The sequence below is a fragment of the Lithobates pipiens genome, unplaced genomic scaffold (assembly GCF_037356315.1).
Source record: "Lithobates pipiens isolate NorthernLeopardFrog02 unplaced genomic scaffold, aLitPip1_a1.2 Scaffold_1, whole genome shotgun sequence".
Classification (NCBI taxonomy): domain Eukaryota; kingdom Metazoa; phylum Chordata; class Amphibia; order Anura; family Ranidae; genus Lithobates; species Lithobates pipiens.
Genome location: NW_027507685.1, coordinates 190846101 through 190868138, shown reverse-complemented (window position 1 = coordinate 190868138; position 22038 = coordinate 190846101). Strand labels below are relative to the sequence as shown.

At 45.7% G+C, this 22038-nt stretch overlaps 1 protein-coding gene across 1 annotated transcript in view; it reads left to right on the top strand.

The window, feature by feature from the left end:
* IRAK1 (interleukin 1 receptor associated kinase 1) overlaps positions 1 to 22038 on the top strand; it is a 169444-nt gene that overhangs the window by 140044 nt on the left and 7362 nt on the right. Inside the window, exon 11 of the mRNA XM_077479075.1 lies at positions 15278 to 15836. Coding sequence (XP_077335201.1) covers positions 15278 to 15836 — 559 coding nt within the window. The remainder of the gene's footprint in view (positions 1 to 15277; positions 15837 to 22038) is intronic.

Below are 22038 nucleotides of genomic sequence, written 5' to 3'. Positions count from 1 at the left end.
ATAGATTTCGTTCCACTTCACAATTGTGTCCCACTTGTTGGTGATTCTTCACAAAAAATTAAAATTTTATATCTTTATGTTTGAAGCCTGAAATGTGGCAAAAGGTTGAAAAGTTCAAGGGGGCCGAATACTTTCGCAAGGCACTGTAATGCATATGTTTGTGTTTTTTTTTTTTTTTTTTTGTAATTCATATACTTATGAAAATGGTCCCTCGCTTCTTAAAGGGGTTGTAAACACTCAAGTTTTTTTCGCCTTAATGCATTATGGTGAAAAACCTGTATTGCAGCAGCCCCCCAGATCCCCCCTTTTACCTACCTGACCCAATCTTTCCAGCTCCAGCCGCTGTCTCAGGTCCTCATTGGATATATTGATAGCATCAGCAGTCGTTGGCTCCTGCTGCTGTCAATCAAACCCAGTGACACAGAAGCCGGGGGCGGGACCGAGACCGGCTATCTGTGTCAATGGACGCAGCAGCAGGGCTCGGGAGCACGCCCGCACGAGTGGGTCTCCGAGGGGGCACTTGATGCGGGGGGAGCCAGGAGCGCCGCTGGGGGACCCCAGAAGAGGAGGATCACGGTCACTCTGTGCCAAACCCTTGTACAGAGGAAGTAATTAAAACATGTTTGTCTTAAAAAAAAAAAAAAGAAAAAAAAGAACGTTTAGAACCCTTTTAACTGTTTGACTGACAGAACAGGAAGTGAAAAACTTTTCCCAATGTGGACACTAGTAACAATACAACTACCTTTTAATGTTGAAAATGTTTTTATTGGTATTAAAAACAGCGTAACAATTACATGACTGATATATCAAATAAAGGAGGATGGCAGTGAGTAGGTCAAGTGGCTATCGCCTGCAGCAGTGTCCTTGCCATTTAAACAGTATAAACATGGGGGAGTGCAAATTGTATCAAACAATAGAGATAGGGAATCTGCTGGGAGAGAGCATGGAATAGGAGAGACAGTAACTTGTCTAGTGGGGGCCATCATCACACATTAAAGTGGTCGTTAACCCTTAAAAAAAAATCCGCAAAAAAAAACCTGCAAGACAAAGGCATAATGAGCTAGTATGCATAGCATACATATTATGAATTACTTACCTGAGATCGAAGCCCCCACAGTGGTCCTCGTTCACTGCTGCGGCGGCCATCATATCTCCTGGGGGTTACTTCTGGGTACTGCAGCTCCGGCGCTGTGACTGGCCAGAGCCGCAATGACGTCACTCCCACGCATGCGCACAGGAGCCTCTGGTAGAAGCACAGTATAACTGAAGCAACAGTGGGAACAGAGGGGCGCCAGACTGAGTGCAGTATAAATCATATATTTAATAAAAACAAGTAGTAACTCACAGGTTAAATTAGATGAGTTCAGTATGCAGTGAAAATCGCCAGTCCTGGAGTCTCATAAATGTCTTCCCTTTGCAGCCTGGGGCACTGGTGTGATCTTACAGGGATCCAGAAAATGCTGGGAACCAGGAGGCAGGAAACAAGAAGCAGCTGGTCGTGACTTCACAGGAACAGGAAGTGTGATTATTCACAGTGGCAAGGAATGGTAATGCATTTCGAAGCTACAGCTTCTTCATCAGACTGAAGCAACAGCATGTATGTGCCATTGCTTCAGTTTGCTTAAGTGCACATGTGCCGATGATGTCGGCAAATACAGGGATATCTCCTAAACCATGCAGGTTTAGGAGATATCCAGTGTAGCTACAGGTAAGCCTAATTATAGGCTTGCCTGTAGTATAAAGTGGTTGTAAAGGGTTTACAACCACTTTAAGATTCAAGGCAAAGCCGGGGCTTGGCTCAGAGAGGTGGGGAGCATGGCAGCCAGAGTATTGGATGAGGAGAAGCAACGCCAAACAGACCATCAAACTTTGTTTATCATGTGTATTCTTGTCAATAGCCAGCATCTCATCCATTCTTATGACATTGTTCACTGTAGAGACCCACAGTGACAATGGGGGAATAGTGGCGGTTTTCCATTAAACGGGATAAGTTGCCGAGCCGCAGACAAAAAAGACGGAGGAGACATTCTTTCTGGGAGGCTACCGAGCCCGGCAACATGGAGAGGAGGGCTGTCTCTGGGGTCGGCTGTAAGGATTCCTAATAGATAACATTATGTACCTGAAATAACTGAGTCTATAAAAGGGTCATATCCATTCATACTCCCACCAGACATGGAGATAAGTACCTGAAGTTGCACCACATTGCCAGCAGGAGGCTGGGGTAGATGGGTAGATTTTGTTTAACGCAGAGAGGTCCCTGCACCATGTGAAAAGGATCTTGAAGTTCTTTTCGTGTGAGTAACAGGAATAGAGGACTTGTGGGTGAAGTGGAATGCAGTCTGCCCTGGAGAGACTTTACCAGATGTGCTGTCCACATCTTAGTGTAGAGGGGTAGGTCATCCTGTGTTAAAGGCTTGGATTAGGCTGTAGATGAACTAAAGGGGACCTCAAATGCAGCCCTGGGCAGCGCCAAAGGCCGCACATAATGTTCAGTATATGTAATTCTAGAGAAGACTGTCAGAGACTGCAGACCTAATAGAGGAAATGAGAGTCAGAGAGTATCAGCAGTGGCAGCCCATCCATAAGAGGTGCCGCCCCCTTAAACCATGCACCGGCCCCTAATCTCCATGCAGGGCCCTGGACACATAGATTACAGGTTGTTTTTTTTGGAGGGGAAACATATTTAGAGCCTGAGGCTCTAATTGGCTTCAAAAAAAGGTGGGCTCGGGGGGCGCAGTGCTCTGCTCCCACATGTGTGACAATAGCAAATTAATATTTGCTATTGTGTTCCTGCTTTTCCTCCCTTCCAATCATTGGACTTTGGACTCCCGGCCAATTGGGTCTCAGGACCTGCTTCCTGTTCAGTCGGGAGGAGAAGCCCATGCTCTTCCCTCGGTTGAAGCAAGAGGCAACAGCCCTTCCCCTTGTCCTCGATCCGCATCATCTCCTATGGCGGTGCAAGTGAGGGGGGGGGGTTTATTGAGCACCAGCCTCCACTGCTAATCGGTGTTCCCACTACAGAATTCTGAAGTCTGAGGACTGCACATCATATACCAAAGTGCCACATACAGCCTTTGGGCACAAGGGATTTACATGAATGGAAAGGAATATTGCTTGAAAATATCCTAAGAAATAAGAAAAAAGCTGCGCTTACTAATATATATGTGATATATATACACCACTATAAATATAAAGTGATAAAACCGTCCAATATTGATATTTTTCACTATCCCCAATTACCGTAGACACTGCAAAAAACATCATTAATAAACTGCGTGACAGTACCTCACCTATTGACATCATCCCCACAAAACTACTGAAAGAATGCTCCGACATCGTTGCTCCAACCATAACCCACCTCATAAACCAATCATTCCACGAAGGGTTTGTTCCCAGCATCCTCAAACAAGGCATCGTCAAACCTCTACTCAAGAAACCAAACCTGGGGGGCGTGTCCGGATGTAAGTAAGAGCGGACGTGTGTTTGGGGAGCTCCGGCCGTCCGATTCATAATCCTGTGCCATCCTGCTAATCTATCGGCCCAAACGGAGAAATTTCTCGGCCAGAGGGACTACTGCCCTGCTGCACTGTATCCTGAGGGGAAATTGTGGAGTGGGGGACCGTGGAGCCCAGGATACGGCCGCTCATCCTCCCCGTGCCGGACGCCATCTTCCCGGCTTGTGCGGGGCAATCGGGGCTGATCCGGGGCCTGTGGGAGAGGTAAGAGGCTCCTCTCCATCCATCCACTGCCCCCTTGCACCCCTGGGCTGTCCCGTTGTTCCGCGGACCGCCGGCGCTGAATTTCGGGCCTGAGGCCTAGCGCGGCCTAGTGAAGCCTGCCGCTGACCGGACTTTCCTGGCCGGCCGGCGGGGGAGCGCCGCGATCGGCCAGCGGAGCGGCGGAGGCGGCTGTCGGCCGGTGGGGGCCTGTCTCCTACATAACCATCCTGGCGGGAGCTGGTGGGGGGGCTGTGGAGCCATCATAATTGCCCCGGCCTAGTCCGGCCTAACGCAGCCTGGGAGTCACTTGCAGCCTTTACCCAGTGGCTGGGGGGGATGTGATGTGGTCGGCCTGACCCCTGTAATTTTGTAACTGCTCCTTTCATCTATTGCTGGACACTGCTACCCCTTTTAGGGGGGGCTGTTCTGGTGCACTGACTGAGGGCCCTGGCAATCCTCCCTTTCTGACGGACATTGCATCCATCCATCCAGCTCCCTGGGCCCTGCCATATAGAGTCACTGCCTGAGCCTTGCTGCCAAAGGATTGCAACTGTGAGGAGCGGAGGCTCCCGGACGCCTACAGCCCACATCCCTTCATGGGCCCTAAACACCGGCCTAAGAGCTCTTCTGCACTGAGCTGTCCTGCTCCTGATCCGCCCGCTCAACCAGATCCCTCTCTTATTGGGAGGGTGCAGTCGCTGCTTGCGGAATTAGCCAAAGAGTCCGGTTCTCCCTCCGGGGTGGCTTTGCCTACCCCTCCCTCCCAGGACAGTACTGCGGTGATACTAGCTGCTATTGAACAAAGTAAAACCTCTATGCTGGTACGAATAGACCGCCTTGCAGAAGAATGTAATCTTATTAGGAATGACCTGGACAAGATCAGGGGCAGGCTGACTGAATCAGAATCACGAATCTCTGCAGCTGAGGACCTCACCGCTACCCACACCAACAACATAGCGGACCTGCAACGCACGGTGCAACTGCTCGTCGCTAAGGCTGATGATGCGGAGAATAGAGCAAGACGCAACAATATCCGTGTCTTAGGTCTGCCGGAGGGAGAGGAGGGTGACCGACCAGCGGAGTTTGCTGAGGACTTTTTCAAGAAGCTGTTGAGCCTCCCTGAAGTCTCCCCGACATATGTTGTTGAGCGTGCTCATCGTGTTCCTACAGGACGTTACATCCCAGGGGCAAATCCCCGACCCTTCCTGGTCCGCTTTTTGAATTTCAGGGACCGGGATAGGATCCTTTCCGCGGCTCGTAAGCTCCCTTCTCTACCATATGGCAACTCCTCAATCCTACTGTTCCCGGACTTCTCGGCAGACTTGCAGCGCAAGAGAAGGTCCTTTAATGATGTCCGCAGGCGCCTACGGGACAAGGATATTAAATACAGCATGTTATACCCCAGCCGCCTTCGGGTGCCTTATAACGGATCGGTGAAATTCTTTGACACCCCTGAGGAAGCAAATGACTGGCTGATCACTCTACGTTAATCTTCTACAGCTATCCCTCCGTTGATGGGGGGTACTACTTGCCTGAATTATTATCCTGTTATGGGCTCCCGGCCTTTTTGTTTTTGATTTTTGTTTTTGCTGGCGGGTTGTTGATACGGCTGCTGCGGAACTCACGGGATACTACTTACCCGCTGGATGGGTGGGCGCTTTTTCATCCTTCCTGCCAGCGGATGGCGTACTGACCTCCACCTCTCCTAGGACATCTGCGGTGCTTTGCCATTGCTCAAGTTGATCCTTCCTGACTCCGCTTTGTTTTTTTGTTATAGGTCTTGTCCTTTTAGCTACTTCCTTTTAGCTCGGAGCTCCCCGGACGCGGGACACTTAAGGACTTATCAGTTCTTCCCCCTCACTACAGGGTTTTTTGACCTGACAAGGAGTAAGCGGCTTAGAGCGGCCGCTGCTTCGGAACTTTTTTTGTTTAAAAGTCTGGAGGTTTAAGTTTTGGTTAGGTTTTGGGTATCAAACTGGCCATGATTTTTAGTGCCCAATTGTTTTTTGTTTTTCCCCAATTGGGGCACTCTTGGCCGGTAGGGAGTTGTGGGTTTTCTTTTTTTCTTCTCTTTTGTTATTTTAATTCCCTTTTTTTTCTCTTTTTTTCAATGTGCACTCTGAATCCACTGTTTATCGCATCTGTTCTGTATGCTATACTTCCATGTGTCATTCTCACTGGCGGGATAAGGGGTTATTGTGTAGGTATTGCTATGTTATAACATGTTACCAGCTGTTTCAATGGATTTGAGACTGGTGTCTTGGAATGTTCGGGGTCTTAATGGTTAAGACCCCGAAGGTTAAGAGGGCCTTGATGTTTAAATACCTGAATAGTCATAGACCCCATGTCCTTTTTCTCCAGGAGACTCACCTTCTGGGGAATAAAATACTAGCACTGCGCAGGCCCTGGGTGAGACAAGCGTTCCATGCTACGTATTCTAGCTATGCGAGGGGTGTGGCCATCTTGCTAAGTAAGTCTTTGGCTTATAAAGTTGTTCACCTGCACACTGATCAAGGAGGCAGATTCCTTATCCTGTTATTAGAGATTGGCCAGGTGGTTTATGCCTTCGTTAATGTATACCTGCCCCCCCCTTCCATCCGCAGATCTTGTATAAGATTAGTGAACTGCTGGCTCCCCTCCAATTCTCCAGGTTGTATATAGCAGGGGATTTTAATTCCATCTTGGATCCTTCCCTGGATTCGTCCAACCCAAATAGGGTATTTTCGCCAGAGCTACTGCAATGGGCTCAAACTTTTAACTATACTGAGATCTGGAGATGGAAGCATGCGGGTGCTAGGGCCTACTCTTTCCACTCTTTCACACATAAATCGGGCTCCAGGATAGACATGGCCTTCGGCAACTCTGGGGCCCTGACGTCGGTGAGGGGGGCACTGTATTTGCCTGCAGGTCTCTCTGATCATGTGCCTTTGGAGGTTACCTTACAGTTGTCGAACACCAGAGGTAATGCTTGTTGGCGCCTGGCGCCCAAATGGTTGCAGGATTTGCGGGTGGGGGAGGAGGTCACTCCTAAACTGAAACAATACTGGGAGTTGAACGAAGGTTCTACCTCGGCACAGATGGTTTGGGATGCCTTTAAGGCCAACACCAGAGGAGAATATATTTAGTCTATTAAGGCGATCCGCTCTGAGCTGTCGTCCCAGCTGCGGACGCTCGAGGGGGGCGAGGCCGAGGCGGCTGAGGCGTTTTCCGACTCGCCGACCTTGGAGCGCTTTACTCGATTGGCTGAGTCACGGCGGGCCTTGTCCCTTCACCTTGCTGAGGCTACTCACTTAGATTTGAAGTCCCTGGCGGGGAAAATCTTTGAATCTGGGGACAAAAACAGTAAGCTTCTTGCGAATTTAGTGGCTGACTCTAAATTTCAGACAGTGGTTTCGGAGATCCGAGGGTCTGATGGTCAGTTAGTGTCCGCACCTGATCAGATACTTACTGAATTTAGAACCTTTTATGAAAAACTGTATGCTGAAGTCCCAGGGGGATCGGTGGAAGAGCAGAGGGAGTTTCTCTCCTCTCTGGATTTGCCCACTCTATCACAAGAGGATTGTGCATTTCTAGACCAGGATTTTACTTTGGAGGAAATAGAAGAGGCAATTTGCTCGTTCCCTGGCGGGAAGACACCTGGACCCGATGGCCTACCTGGCGAGTGGTACAGGTTGTACGCCCCGCTGGTCGCTCCCAAATTGTTGAAAGTGTTCTCTGACAGTAAAACTCAGATGGCACTCCCTCCGTCCATGTATCAAGCACACATAGTGCTTATCCCCAAGCCTGGCAAGGACATCTCCCTCTGTGCTTCCTATAGACCGATTTCCCTGCTAAATTTTGACCTGAAGATTTTGACGAAAATGCTGGCCACCAGGTTACGAACGGTCCTGCCATCCCTGATTGATATAGACCAGACCGGATTTATGCCAGGGAAGTCCACAGATATAAATTTGCGAAGAGTTTTTACTCATTTGCAGTTGCCAACCACTGAGTCTTCCACGAGGGTAATAGTGTCATTGGATATCGAAAAAGCTTTCGATTCTGTGGCATGGCAGTTTATGTCCCTGGTGCTGGAGGTTATGGGTTTTGGAGAGGAATTTCGTAAATGGATTCACGTTTTATATAAGGAGCCCTTGGCACAGATTAAGATAGGTGGCGCCTTGTCAGCGCCTTTCGCTGTCCGGAGGGGAACGTGGCAGGGTTGCCCATTGTCACCGGCTCTTTTTGCCCTGGCGGTGGAGCCGCTTGCGTTGGCCCTCAGGAGGGCGGAGGGGGTTCGTGGGATACGGGTGGGTTCCATACAAGAAAAGGTAGCTTTATATGCAGACGATCTCATACTTTTTTTAAGTGACCCTGCCCAGTCTCTCCGGGAGACACTACTCATTCTTTCCCACTTCACTGAGTGTTCGGGGTTGAAGGTAAATTGGGACAAGTCTCAAATCATGCCCATAGACAGGGGGGCTAAAGCGGCAGCGGATCCTGACCTACCATTAGTGTGGACGGACACAATCAAATACTTGGGGATTTATATCTCCTCCTCTACCTCTGATTTTTGTGCCCTTAATCTGGATCCATTGGTGCAGAAGATGAGGACTAGACTGAAGGCGTTGGTCACATCTCCCTCTCACCTTGATTGGGAGGATTAATTTATTCAAGATGAAGCTTTTGCCTGCTTTCCTCTATGTTCTCAGACATGCCCCAATCTGGATTCCTAAAAATATATTCCGCATGATCAACTCTCTCCTGGTGTCGTTTCTCTGGGGCGCTGGTCAGCCGAGGTTTCGGCTGACGGTGTTGCAGAGGCCTTGGGGGGAGGGTGGTTTGGCGTGCCCGGACCTACACTCCTATTATGTGGCGGCCCTTCTGTCCCATGCCCACAATTGGCTGTTTCGGATGAGTCCAATGCGGCGGTGGTTCTGGAGGCGGCGTGGTTGGGGTCATATGAAGCACTGAGAAACTTAATGTATCGCGGTCTTCGGGCCCCGTTCCCTCTTACTGCCGCAATGCGGGCGGTTGTGAGGGCATGGAACATAGCTAGCTCGATGCGCCCCGTACCTTCGGGGCACATCTCTCCGCATAGTCCTCTTTGGTTTAACCCAAATTTACTGGAATTTGGTTCTATTCCTGATCCTAGTGTGTGGGCCAACAGGGGTATCAAATATATCGAGCAACTTTGTTTTGAGGGTAAAATACAGACCTTTGACAGGCTGAAGCAACAGTATGCTTTGCCTAACTCACATTTATTCAGATTCTTGCAACTTAACCATGCCTTTCGAACACAGTTTGGAAATGCCCCAGTGGCGTTCTACACTTCGAGGCTAGAGACTCTGCTCAGGGACGATGATCTGTCTAAACCTCTGTCGGCCATATACAAGGTTTTGCTCCCGAATGTTCATACCGGTCTCGAAATCCTGAGGGCAAAGTGGGAGGCGGATTCCTCCTCTTTGGACACAGAGGACTGGGAGGACATCTGGGAGTATCCTTTCTTACAGTTAGTGTCAGCCAGGGATAGATTAGTGCAATTTAAAATAGTGCATAGGGTATATTATACTCCGCAACGTCTCCATAGAATCTACCCATCTGTCCCTACCTCCTGTTGGAGATGCAACTCACTCTCAGCGGATTTTATACATGTATTCTGGGGCTGTCCTCAAATAGCTATTTTTTGGGTGGAGGTGACTAACTTTATTCGGTCGGTTACCACCGTAACGGTACCGTTGTCTGTTGAAATATGTCTTTTGGGTTTGGTCGGATCGCTGGCCCCACGCCGAGCGATCAGAACACTCCTGGGATTATTGTTATACTATGCCCGTAAGTCTATTGTTCTTAAGTGGAAGGCTCCGTTGGCCCCCTCTATTAATTTTTGGAAGAGTTTAGTGAACACGGCTCTTCCACTATACAAGGCCACCTATCTTTCGCGTGGCTGCGGAGCTAAATTTCATAAAGTATGGGACATTTGGACGGAGTCACGAGACACCAATGCTGACTCGAGTGCTGACTGACAATGTTTCATTAGGTCTTAGTGGTGGCGTTCTAGGGTATTAACACATCTGTAGCCCTGGGTCCTCCTTACAGGGGCAGTGGGGGGTTGGTTGGGGGGGGCGAAGGCTTGCATGCTTCATCCTGGGATGGCCTACAGCCTGCAGTAGAGCATGAGCGAACTTAAAGATTGTCCTGAGCAGTGAGCAGTGGTGCTAGAGTGTACGGTGGGTTTTTTCTTTGGTTGTACACGCCGGTGGCGGTATCTTGGGGGGGGGGGGGGGGGGGGTTTTGTTGTTATTGTTGACTCAGGGGGTTGTAGTAGTAATCAGCCTGGGTATGCCAAATAGGCTGTAAGTTGTTTTATGTTTTATTTGCAAACTCAATAAAAAGAATAAAAAAAAAAAAGAAACCAAACCTGGACCCTCAGGATCCAAACAACCGTAGGCCAATTACAAGCCTCAACACCATTTCTAAGATCATGGAAAAAGCTGTAGTACATCAGCTACAACTCCACCTGGATACTCACAAACTCCTGGACCCGCTGCAATCAGGCTTCCGCCCGGGTCATGGAGCAGAAACAGCTCTCCTCAAGATTTGGGATGACGCCCTCGAAGCAGCAGATGATGGAGAGCCATGTCTCCTCGTACTGCTAGACTTAAAGTGGTTGTATGCTCACTTTTTTAACTTTTACCTACAGGAAAGCCTATAATAAGGCTTACCTGTAGGTAAAAAAATATCTCCTAAACCTGTACGGTTTAGGAGATATTCCCCTCGGTATGCGCCGCTGACTGCAGCGGCGCATGCGCACAAGGGGGTTCTCTCCGTGAAAATCCGGCAGCAGCCGACCGGCCGGACTGAAATCTCCCGCGCGCATGCGCGGGAGTGACGATATCGCGGCTCCGGCCACTCACAGCGCCGGAGCCGCGATACCCGGAAGAAACGCCGAGGGAGCATGTCAGCTCCCTCGGCGTGGATCGGGCCAGATGTCGGGGCCTCGTTCTAAGGTAAGTATTTCATAATGAGCTAGTATGCGGTGCATACTAGCTCATTATGCCTTTTGCTTTGCAGGTTTAAAAAAAAGAAAAAAAAATTTGCGGGTTTACTACCGCTTTAAGTGCAGCGTTTGATACAGTAGATCACAATACTCTACTCGTCCGCCTCACAGAAGTAGCCGGAGTCCAAGACATAGATCTCCAATGGTTCGCGTCCTTCCTAGGAAATCGGTCACAGACAGTGAAACTAGGAAAATTCCTCTCTGAATCTCGGGAAGTCACCTGCGGAGTCCCTCAAGGCTCTCCTTTGTCACCCGTTCTCGTCAACATTTACATTTGCTCACTCCTTCAAATCATCAGATGCTCAGATCTCTGCTTCCACTCTTACGTTGACCACACGCAACTTTATTTCCGGATCAATGGAAAAAAAGATCACCAACAACAACTTGAAAACTGCCTCAAATCAATAGCGGACTGGATGACCACTAACTCCCTCCAGCTGAACGAATCAAAGACAGAGCTTCTTATCTTACACCCAAATCATAAGCCCGCAACCAAAACCTCCTGGTCTCCACCAACCGTCTTTAGGCAGACTATCTCCCCAAAGACCAAAGCCAAGAGTCTCTGAGTTATTTTAGACGCACAAATGTCAATGGATGCGCAAATAGGGGCAGTAGTCAGTGGATCTCACCATCTGCTGCGCATGCTTCTCAGACTCATCCCTTTTATCCCAAAGAATGACAAAGCAGTGGTAGTTGGAACAATCATTAATTCACGACTGGACTACGCAAATTCGCTTTACATAGGATTACCACAATATCAACTTGCTGATAACAGGAAACAAAAAACCTGGGAATCCATCTCTCCTTCGCTGAGGAGCTTACATTGGCTAACCGTAAAAAATCGGATCACGTTCAAGACCCTTTGCCTCACCCACAAATGTGTGCATAGAGAAGCTCCGCAATACCTAATGGAGAAAATAAATCATTACACACCAAACCGCAGTCTTCGATCAGCCAACTAAAACCTTCTCCTCATGCCCAAAGCTCGGTATAAATCCAAGGGGGATCGGAGATTCGCTGTCCAAGGGCCTCGGCTATGGAATGCTCTACCAATCAACATCCGCTTGGAAGACAATCACCTGGCTTTTAGGAAAAACTCAAGACCTTCCTCTTTTAGCAGATGATCAAAGCTCGCCACAGCGCCTAGAGGCGATTCAGTTCGCATTGTGCGCTATACAAGTATTTCATTCATTCATTTATTCATTCATAATGGAAAATAAAGTCCAATAAGATCCAAGAATTTTGAATGGAAACTGTAGTTAAACAGACACCACCAACACGTGATCCACCACCAACACGTGCTCCACCACCACATGAATTGCACGCTTACCAGAGGCAAGCTTAATTGAAAGCCTGTATGTATCCAAACATCAACTTCATACTAGTGCTTCCACAGACCACCTGGATAATATTCGTGCAGTGGGAGAGGCTTTCAGATTCACATCGCTGTCATCACCCTTCCTTGTACGAATGTAAATGATAGACAAAAGAAGGCAACAACCGATCGGAGCTCACCTCCGTCACAAATTCTTGGATATGAAAGACTGGCCATAGTGTGAATCCGAAAAACTATTTGTTTAATAAAGAATAAAAGTTACACTTACATAAGTACCATAAAATAAAGCAGATAAAAAAAACTGTTTGCCGGCCGGCAGCATACACCCGTTCGGATATGGTCGCGATGACGTCAGCGCGTCAACCTCCCTACTGTTTATATTTGTACATATCTCACAATTTAGAGCTGCTGCTGTGGGTGGTGCTTGGGTATTGGTTTATTTGATTTTTAATTTTTTGTATTATTTATTTTTTAGCACAGTATTTTCTTGTTTTTTTCTTTTTTTTCTTTTTCCCATTGAAAATATCCTTGATTTTCATTATTTGAGTAAAGGAGCTACAGTACCAGATTTCACCACAAGGTGGAGCCATAGTCCTATAAAATCTGTCACTCCAGTGAGTATACAATTATATTACTTGATTTGCTAGAATACTTGGATGTACATTGGTTTGATCTCAGGAGAATTGATTTACTAAACCTAGAGTGTAAATCTGGTGCAGCTCTGCATGGTAGCCAGCTTCTAACTGCTTGTTCAATTAAGCTTTGACAAATAAAAACCTGGATGCTAATTGATTTTTGGCTGCACCAGAATTTGCACTCTCCAGTATGGCACTGGCCATATATTATACTATTTTCTTGTACAATTTACCAAAACCATATAATATGAGGTCAAACCTAAACACTTTCAATTTGTATGCAATCAGGCAGGCTCATAGTTGAAGGGAAGTCTAAGGCCGCGTACACACGGGCGGACTGTTCGCCCAACTTTGTCCGCTGAACAGTGTTTCAGCGGACAATCCGCTCGTGTGTGGGCTTCAGCGGACAGTCTGACGAACAAAGTTTTTCGGAATTCCCGTAAGACAGTCCGCTGAAACTTGGTTTCGGCGGACAGTCCGCTCGTGTGTAGGCTTGTTCGACAAACTAAGTTTCGCGCATGCTCAGAAAGGATTTACACGGCGAAGGTTGCATTGCAGTGTATTGGACGTCGAATTTCTCGTCCCGTCGTACGTGCCGTTCACGTCATCGCGCACGCTTTCAGCGGACTGTTCGTTCATCGTGTGTGGTCAAGTCCGTCCATGCAAATTTTGAGCGGACTGTTTGTCGTATTGTTTGACGAACAAAGTTGGGCGAACAGTCCGCCCGTGTGTACGCGGCCTAAGACCCCTTTCACACCAGGGTGTTTTGCAGGTGCTATAACTTTAGAAATAGCGCCTTCAATCCGCCCTAAAGAAGCTGCACCGTTGTATGTAGTGTGAAAGCCCAGAGGGCTTTCACACTACAGCAGTGCGCTGGCAGGACATCAGGGAAAAGTCCTGCCAGCAGCTTCTTTGGAGCGGTGAAGGAGAGGTGTGTTTACCGCTCCTCCACCGCTGCTCCCCATTGAAATCAATGGGGCAGCGCTGTAATACTGTCGCCAAAACGCCGCTATTGCGGCGTATTGCCGGCGGTTTTAACCCTTTCTCGGCCAATAGCGGGGGGTAAAAGTGCCCTGCTAGCGGCCCAAATGCACCGCAAATCCGGCGGTAAAGCACTGCTAAAAATAGCGGCGTTTTACCGCCCACGCTATGGGTGGTGTGGTGTGAAAGGGGTCTAAAGGAAATTGAATATAAATTAAATATGGTATAGTGTACAGTGCCTTGAAAAAGTATTCATACCTCTTGAAATTTTCCACATTTTGTGATGTTACAACCAAAAACATAAATGTATTTTATTGAGATTTTATGTGATGGACCAACACAAAGTGGCACATAGCTGGGAAGTGGAAGGAAAATTATAAATGGTTTTCAAAATGTCTTACAAATAAATATGTGAAAAGTATGGGGTGCATTTGTATTCAGCCCCCTTTACTCTGATACCCCTAACTAAAATCTAGTGGAACCAATTGCCTTCAGAAGTCGCCTAATTAGTAAATAGAATCCACCTGTGTGTAATTTAATCTCAGTATAAATGCAGCTGTTCTGTGAAGCCCTCGGAGGTTTGTTAGAGAAGCTTAGTGAACAAACCGCATCATGGAGGCCAGGGAACACATCAGACATGTCAGGGATAAAGTTGTGGAGAGGTTTAAAGCAGGGTTAGGTTATAAAAAATATCTCAAGCTTTGAACGCAGCAGGTGACGGTGGCTGCAGCACTGGGAACATATTACAAGCCATTGGCTATGATTAAGGCTACAAGCCAAAACATGTAAGGCTTGGTATCTGCTGTACTCGATCTGCATTAATAAATTAACCATTTCTGGATGAACAAGCTACCGGCTTTCCACCACCTACTACTTCTGTGAAATGGATGTAAAGAGAATATTACGTAGGTAAGGGATAGAATTGGTATCAGCACCGATACCAGTATCGGTGCAACCCTGAGTATTTGCACAAGTATCAGTACTAGTGCAAATGCACCGATAACCTGAAACCAATACTTTCAGGCTTTAATTCTTTGAGCTGTCAGTGGGGATGAACAAATGTTCCTCTGTTTAACCCCTTATTAACCCTTAATTTACTCTAGTCAGTATTAATTAACTCCCTAGTCTCCTCCATTTAATTATTTTCCTCCTTTTATTTTTTTATTTTTTCACATCTATTTTATAAGCGATAAACAATTAAAACTTTTTTTTTTTTTTTTGCTTTGTTAGTGAATATTTTCGCACAAATATATTAACATATATTTACACAATTTGCATTAAAGTGCAAAATTAAAAAACAAAATCAATTTATTTAATTTGTAAATAATGTGTCGTACTAGTGCTGACAGCTGAAAAGTAAACAAAACCATTGCGGTAGGTATCGGTAATTGGTATCGGCGAGTACTAAAAAAAAAAAAGTATGGGTACTCGTAAAAAAAAAAAAAATGTTGTTGGTGCATCCCTAGATAGAATGTTGTCTGTATTGCAAAAATCAATAAAAAATAAATTTTCCTTTTAAGAAGTAACCATAATAGTACATCTAAAAGCTGTTCATGCTCTTTGTTTGCAGGTGTTTAATGAAATTAAAAGGCTTCAGGAGCTCTTGTCCTCAATAGAGCTTGTTGGACGTGACGACAGCGATCTCTGTGCTGGTGCTTTTGCAAGATCGGGCTCCTTTCCGCCAATGTTGGACCTCCTTTCCAGTTTGCAGGACTCAATCCTCAGCCCCCAGGAAAACACAGACAAATTTACCGCTTGTGGCTTTCATGTGAATAACCCGGTGTTGGGCAGTGTGCGGCCTTACAGCTCCAGTGTCTCCCAGAGCGAGGTGGACAAGCCAAGCAGTCTCTGTAGTTTACCTTCTTGTGAAAGTCACAGGACTTTTCAGAGGACTCCGAATGAGCCTGTGGAGAGTGATGAGAGTATTCCTGAGTGTTGTCAGTCCGCTTTCTCTGAGGAACATATATGTGAACTGAGGAGACCGCAGTGTAATCCGGTGCACCGGGGATTACAGTGCCGGAGCACAACAGGTGCAGCACCAAACCAATCTCAAGGCCTTAACCCTGTGACTGGACAATGCCATGGCTCTGTGCAAGAGGGGAGCAGCTTGTCGTCATCTGGCTCACAGGGTAGGTTCAGCTGTGTGGAAGATGTACAATGGTATTTATACATAGCGTTCGTGAAATCACAAGTTGTTCAAATAGTGTACCTATTTTGTATTTTCATACAAGGCAAAGCAACAGGCTCACTTGGTACAGTGTCGCATGACTGCGCAATTGTAAGTTAAAGTGCCGTATCGCAAAAAATGCCTGGCCATGAAGGGGGTATATCTTCCAGAGGACATGTGGTTAACTGGTAATTGCGCCGTCATTCAACACTGTAGCATATTTATATCATTTAAAAAATGTTCACGCAAATGGATCTTTCTTTTGGTGGTATTTGATCACCACTGTGTTATTTTTTAGTTTTGTTTTTTGTGTTTTTTTTTGTTGTTGTTTTTTTGTGCTATAACAAAAGAGAATGAAAATTTGTGTTTTTGCTTGCGATTTTAGCACCATTTTACTTTGTTTATAGCGTGTTTTTCTTAGGTCATGTGACTCAAAAACATAACGCGGGTACGTTATTGGTGTGTTGTTGCTGCAATTTCAATGGGGAGGTGCGTTTATTGGTGCATTTTTTTTTTTTTTAACTGACCAGATTTACAGCAAGCTGGATTTTTTAACACTGTAACGGACCAGTGTGAAGACATACATAGAATTTTTTTTTTTAATATTTATCCTTTATCAAAAATAGTAGGAGAGAATATTTGTCACATGCATAGAATTTAAAGGGATGCACTTTTCTAGAGTTTTTCCTGTGCTAACGGTGCTAATAATGGTCAACAATAAATTCATATTCATCTAAATTGATGATAATTAACCACTTCACCCAATCGCCGTACTTGTACAACAATAAATACCGTTCTTATGGTAGCAGCTAGCTGCCATAACCCTGGTATTTTCAGGAATGGCGTGTTTCTCTTTCAGATAAAAGTGGCAGGAGAGGCCCCCCCCCCACCGCTTACCAGAGCCGCCGGAAGTGGCGGACACAATTGCGTCCGCTGCCCACTCTGCCTGGATGCTGGCTGAGGCAAAGATGGCCCCGACTCGGCTCCATAGCATTTTTTCTTATTGCATTTTAGTGTAAATATGAGAGCTGAGGTCTTTTTGACCCCAGATCTCACATTTAAGAGGTCATGCCATGCTTTTTTTCTGTTATAAGGGATGTTTACATTCCTTCTAATAGGAATTAAAAGTGACCCAATTATTTTTTTTAAAAGGACAGTGTAAGTAAATTTAATAATAAGTTAAAATAAGAAAAAAACATTTTTTTTTAAAGCGCCCCGTCCTGCCGAGCTCATGCTCAGGAGCGAGTAGCGCCCGCATATGAAAACTGTGTTCAAACCACACATGTGAGATATCACCGCGATCGGTAGAGCGAGAGCAATAATTCTAGCACTAGACATTCTGTCATTTAAAAATAGTAACCTGTAGAAATAGTTAAACGTCGCCAATGGAGTTTTGTCATCATTCCACAAGCGGTCACAATTTTAAAGTGTGACATGTTGGTTATGAGTTTACTCAGTGTAGCATTATCTTTCACAATATAGAAAAAAATCGTGCTAACTTTTACTTTTGTCTTATTTTTTAAGTCAAAGTGTTTTTTTTTTAAATAAAATTGTGTTTGAAAGACTGCTGCACAAATACTGTGTGACATAAAGTATTGCAGCGACCCCCGCTTTATTCTCTGGAGAAAAAAAAACATATACAATGTTTGGGGGTTCTAAATAATTTTCTAGCAAAAAAACCCTGATTTTAACTTGTAAACAACAAATCTCAAAACGAGGCTCGGGCTGAAGTGGTTAAAAAGTTGAATATAATACAATACAATTATTTATATAGATAGAGAGAGAGAGAGAGAAAAATTTTAACCGCTTCAGCCCGGGAAGATTTTACCCCGTTCCTGAACAGAGCACATTTTGTGATTTGGTACTGCGTCGCTTTAACTGACAATTGCGCGGTCGTGCGATGTGGCTCCCAAACAAAATTGATGTCCTTTTTTTTTTTTTTTTTTCACCACAAATGTGAGGTCAGGCACTGATGTGGATGAGAAGGTCTGGGTCAAGTCTCCGCTCCAATTCATCCCTAAGGTGTTCATGTGCGTGCAATGGCAGACATTATTATTATACAGGATTTATATAGCACCAACAGTTTGCGCAGCTCTTTACAACATGAGGGCAGACTTACAATACAAATCAATACTCTTGACAATATAGTTTATATATTCTACTCCACTTTAACCACTTCAGCCCCGGAAGAATTTACCCCCTTCCTGACCAGAGCACTTTTTTGCCATTCGGCACTGCGTCATTTTAACTGACAATTGCGCGGACGTGTGACGTGGCTCCCAAACAAAATTGGCGTCCTTTTTTTTCCCACAAATAGAGCGTTCTTTTGGCGGTATTTCATCACCGCTGCAGTTTTTATTTTTTGCGCTATGAACAAAAAAAACGAGCAACAATTTGGAAAAAAAACGCATTCTTTTTTTGCATTTTGCTATAATAAATATCCCCCAAAAAAAAAAAAAAAAAAAATATATATATATATATATATATATATATATATATATATATATATAAAACATTTTTTTTCCACAGTTTAGGCCGATACGTATTCTTCTGCATATTTTTGTTTTAAAAAAACAAAAAAACGCAATAAGCGTTTATTGATTGGTTTGTGCAAAAGTTATAGCGTTTACAATATAGGGGATAGTTTTATGGAATTTCTATTCATATTGTTTTTGTTTTTTTTACTAGTAATGGTGATCAGCGATTTTTATCGTGACTGCGACATTATGGTGGACACATCGGACATTTTTGACACATTTTGGGACCATTGTCATTTATACAGGGATCAGTGCTATACAAATGCACTGATTCCTGTGTAACTGACACTGGCAGAGAAGGGGTTAAACACTAGAGGACAGGGTAAGGGTTAAGTTTTAACTGGAGGGGCGTGGCTACATGTGACACGTCACTGATCTCTGCTCCCAATCACAAGGAGCAGAGATCAGTGACACTGTCACTAGGCAGAACGGGGAGATGCTTGTTTACATTACCTTACCTGGTCACCGCCTCATTTAAAGTCCCAACGTTTTCTTTTTTCTTCTACATTAGCATCTCCCTGTTCTTCTTCCCCATGAGACAATCGCGGGTATCCCCCCAGCGATAGAGTCCGTGGGACCCGCGACCCGACTCATGAAGGTCCCGGCTGGCGCTCGCACACGATGGCACAGCGGCAAATTTAAAGGGACGTACAGGTACGCCCATTTGCTCAGCTGTGCCATTCTGCTGACGTACATCAGCATGCGCCAGTCAGGAACCGGTTAAACTGTCATTTTCGATTTTTGACCAAGTCCATCCTGCTTTTTCGGTTTTGGCACCACAATTTCCATTCGGTGTACCTCTCTTAATTGGTTTGTGTGAAAGTTATAGCGTCTACAAACTCTGGTGTATATATACTGGATTTTTTTTTATACTCTGTCAGCGACTTATAATGGGACTGCAATAGTACGTCAGGCAATTTGACACTGAATGAGAACGAATTGTCACTGACCTCACCAGTAACACCAACACGGTGATTATATTATACACTGTCACTGTACTAATGACATTGGTTGTGAAGAGGTTAACATCTCAAGTGATCAGGGGGGTTAAATGTGTGCCTAACAATGTGTAATATGTGCTGCTTTTTACTAAATATCCGTTTCCTATCCCTGCAAAACGGAGAGATTGTTCCCTGTGTACAGAGCTCTGTGTTGATTATGAAAAAAGGGCTCTTAACTTTTATTGGACACAGCCGATCAGCAGGTCCCGGCCATGAATCATTGGCCATGGCGTGCTAAGTCTCGCTGTGTTCAGTCACAGCAGAGCTGGTAAGGGAGGTTTAAACCCCTTCCCGACCTTTTAAAAAGTTCTGAACCCTGGGGGGGGGGGGGGGGGGGAGAATCAGCAATCATGTGATCTTTGTAATTGGCTGTCAGTTTTCACATGATCAGGTGTCCTGTCTTTGAGAACTCCTCCTTTATGTCTTGGGAACATGCAGTGAGCGCACTTTCAGCAAAGAAACATTGGCCGCCCATTGACACATATTTGACGTCAAATCAACGCTCAACCGCAGTAATGAGAACATTTGATGGAGCGGGAAGGAAACAATCCACTTCTAACAGTGAATGTTTGTTTTGTTTTGTTTTGGGGATATTTAGACCCCTTTCACACTGGGGCGTTTTTCAGGCGCTTTAAACAAAGCGCATGTAAAACACCTGAAAGAAGCCTCATCTGCAATCCCAATGTGAAAGCCCAAGTGCTTTCACACTGAGACCCCTTTCACACTGGCTTTTTTCAGGCGCTTTAGCGTTAAAATAAGCGCTTGTAAATCACCTGAAAGAAGCCTCAACTGCAATCTCAATGTAAAAGCCCGAGTGCTTTCACACTGAGGCGCTGCGCTGGCAGGGCGTCAAAAAAAAAGTCCTGCAAGCAGCTTCTTTGCATCACTTTTGGAGCAGTGAATACACCGCTCCTAACGCGCCCCCTTCCCATTGAAATCAGCGCCTGCAAAATGCCTGAAAAGCGCTTTTGGCAGCAGCGCTTTGTGGGTGCTTTTAACACTTTATTTGTCCACTAGCAGGGGTTAAAAGCGCTCCAATATCGTTTGAAAAACGCTGGTAAAGCGCTGCTAGTTTAAGCGTTTAGGAGCGTTTTTTCAGGCGCTGACATTGTGAAAGGGCTCTTAAAGCACTTGGGCTTTCACATTGGGACTGCAGATGAGGCTTCTTTCAAGCGCTTTACAGGCGTTTTTTTTTTTAAACGCTTGAAAAACGTCCCAGTGTGAAAGGGGTCTTAGTCATTCTAAAATTAAATGTTCAAAGCAAACTGTTTTATTAAGTCATTTTAAACTACATTTTTATGTAATCATTGAATTTTTTGTCATTATTTAGTCATTGAATGTACTGGTGAGAATTTTCCTACAAACGTTCTTTCAGATATCTACTAGTGTAATGTCAGCTTTAGTATATAGGAGAGTTCTAAATCATTAGAACCACAGCTGTTGTGATATCAGTGCTATCGTAAGGATTCTCATGATTTAAAGGAGAAGTATGGCCAAAACAATTCTGAACTGCACTCATTGTGGATCACAGGAGTGCATTTCATTCTGCAGTCGTGTGACTCGTTTTCAGCTGACAGCGGGATGAGGCTCTGAAAAGATTTCCAACCATATGGTTGGGATCCACCCACATGCCTGCACTGGTGGCTGGTTCAGCCTCTCACCCCCTTCTGCCATCTCCACAGCCTGGCGCTCCAGTAGGCGCTGGAGGGGAAGAGTAGAGAGCTCTCTACAAGCTGAAGACTGAGAGCTGAGTGATCAGCGGTGTTTGATTGCTTAGTTCTCAGTCTTAGTGGCGACTGGGGACCGCTGCAGCTCAGATCGGTGCTGCAGCCATCTAGGTAAGTATGATTGTTGTTTTCTAATCCCATTCTTCTCTTTTAAGCACTGAGGCAGGGTGCTATGATGTCTTTAGGAAGCCACGTTCAGCATCCTAATCCCTCCCACCAGCCACGATCTGCCTGCATTGCATAGAGAAGCATGACCCAGCGATGTTGTAACTGGGTCTAAAGTCTGCTGATCAGTATATTCTGACAGCTCTGGGTTCAGCTGTCAGAATACAATGTCCCAGCGGTGATGATTCTTTCATCCACATCATTTGTGTGGATGGAGGAAGCTCTTTGTTACTCATCTATGGCCAGCTTTAAGGGGTTTAGTTCATCTTTACATAAAAAGTTTCAATGTAAAAGTGACCTAACATTGGACACCCTCCCCACCACCCCAGTCCTCGCTGTACTTAACTCTGGGGTTGCTGAGCTGTTGGTACTACCGTAGCCACTCCAGAGGTCCGGGGTTTTAAAATCCCCACTCTTCTCTGTCGGAATCCATCTGGTCCATCCTGGAAGCATTGACAGAGAAGAGTGGAGATCTCAAATTACTGGATCGCTGGAGGGGTGTTAACAGCTCGAAAACCCGGAAGGTAAGTACAGCAGGGGTTGGGGGGGGGGTTTGTCCGGTGTATGCTCACCCCTTTTTTCTGTAAAGGTGAACTAACACTTTAACCACTTCCCGCCCGGCCTATAGCAGAATGACGGCCAGGCGGTGGTTAAGTTATCCTGACTAGGAGTTAAATTACGTCCTGCAGGATAACAGCCACCGCAGTGCAGTTTGTCACCAATCACCGATGGAG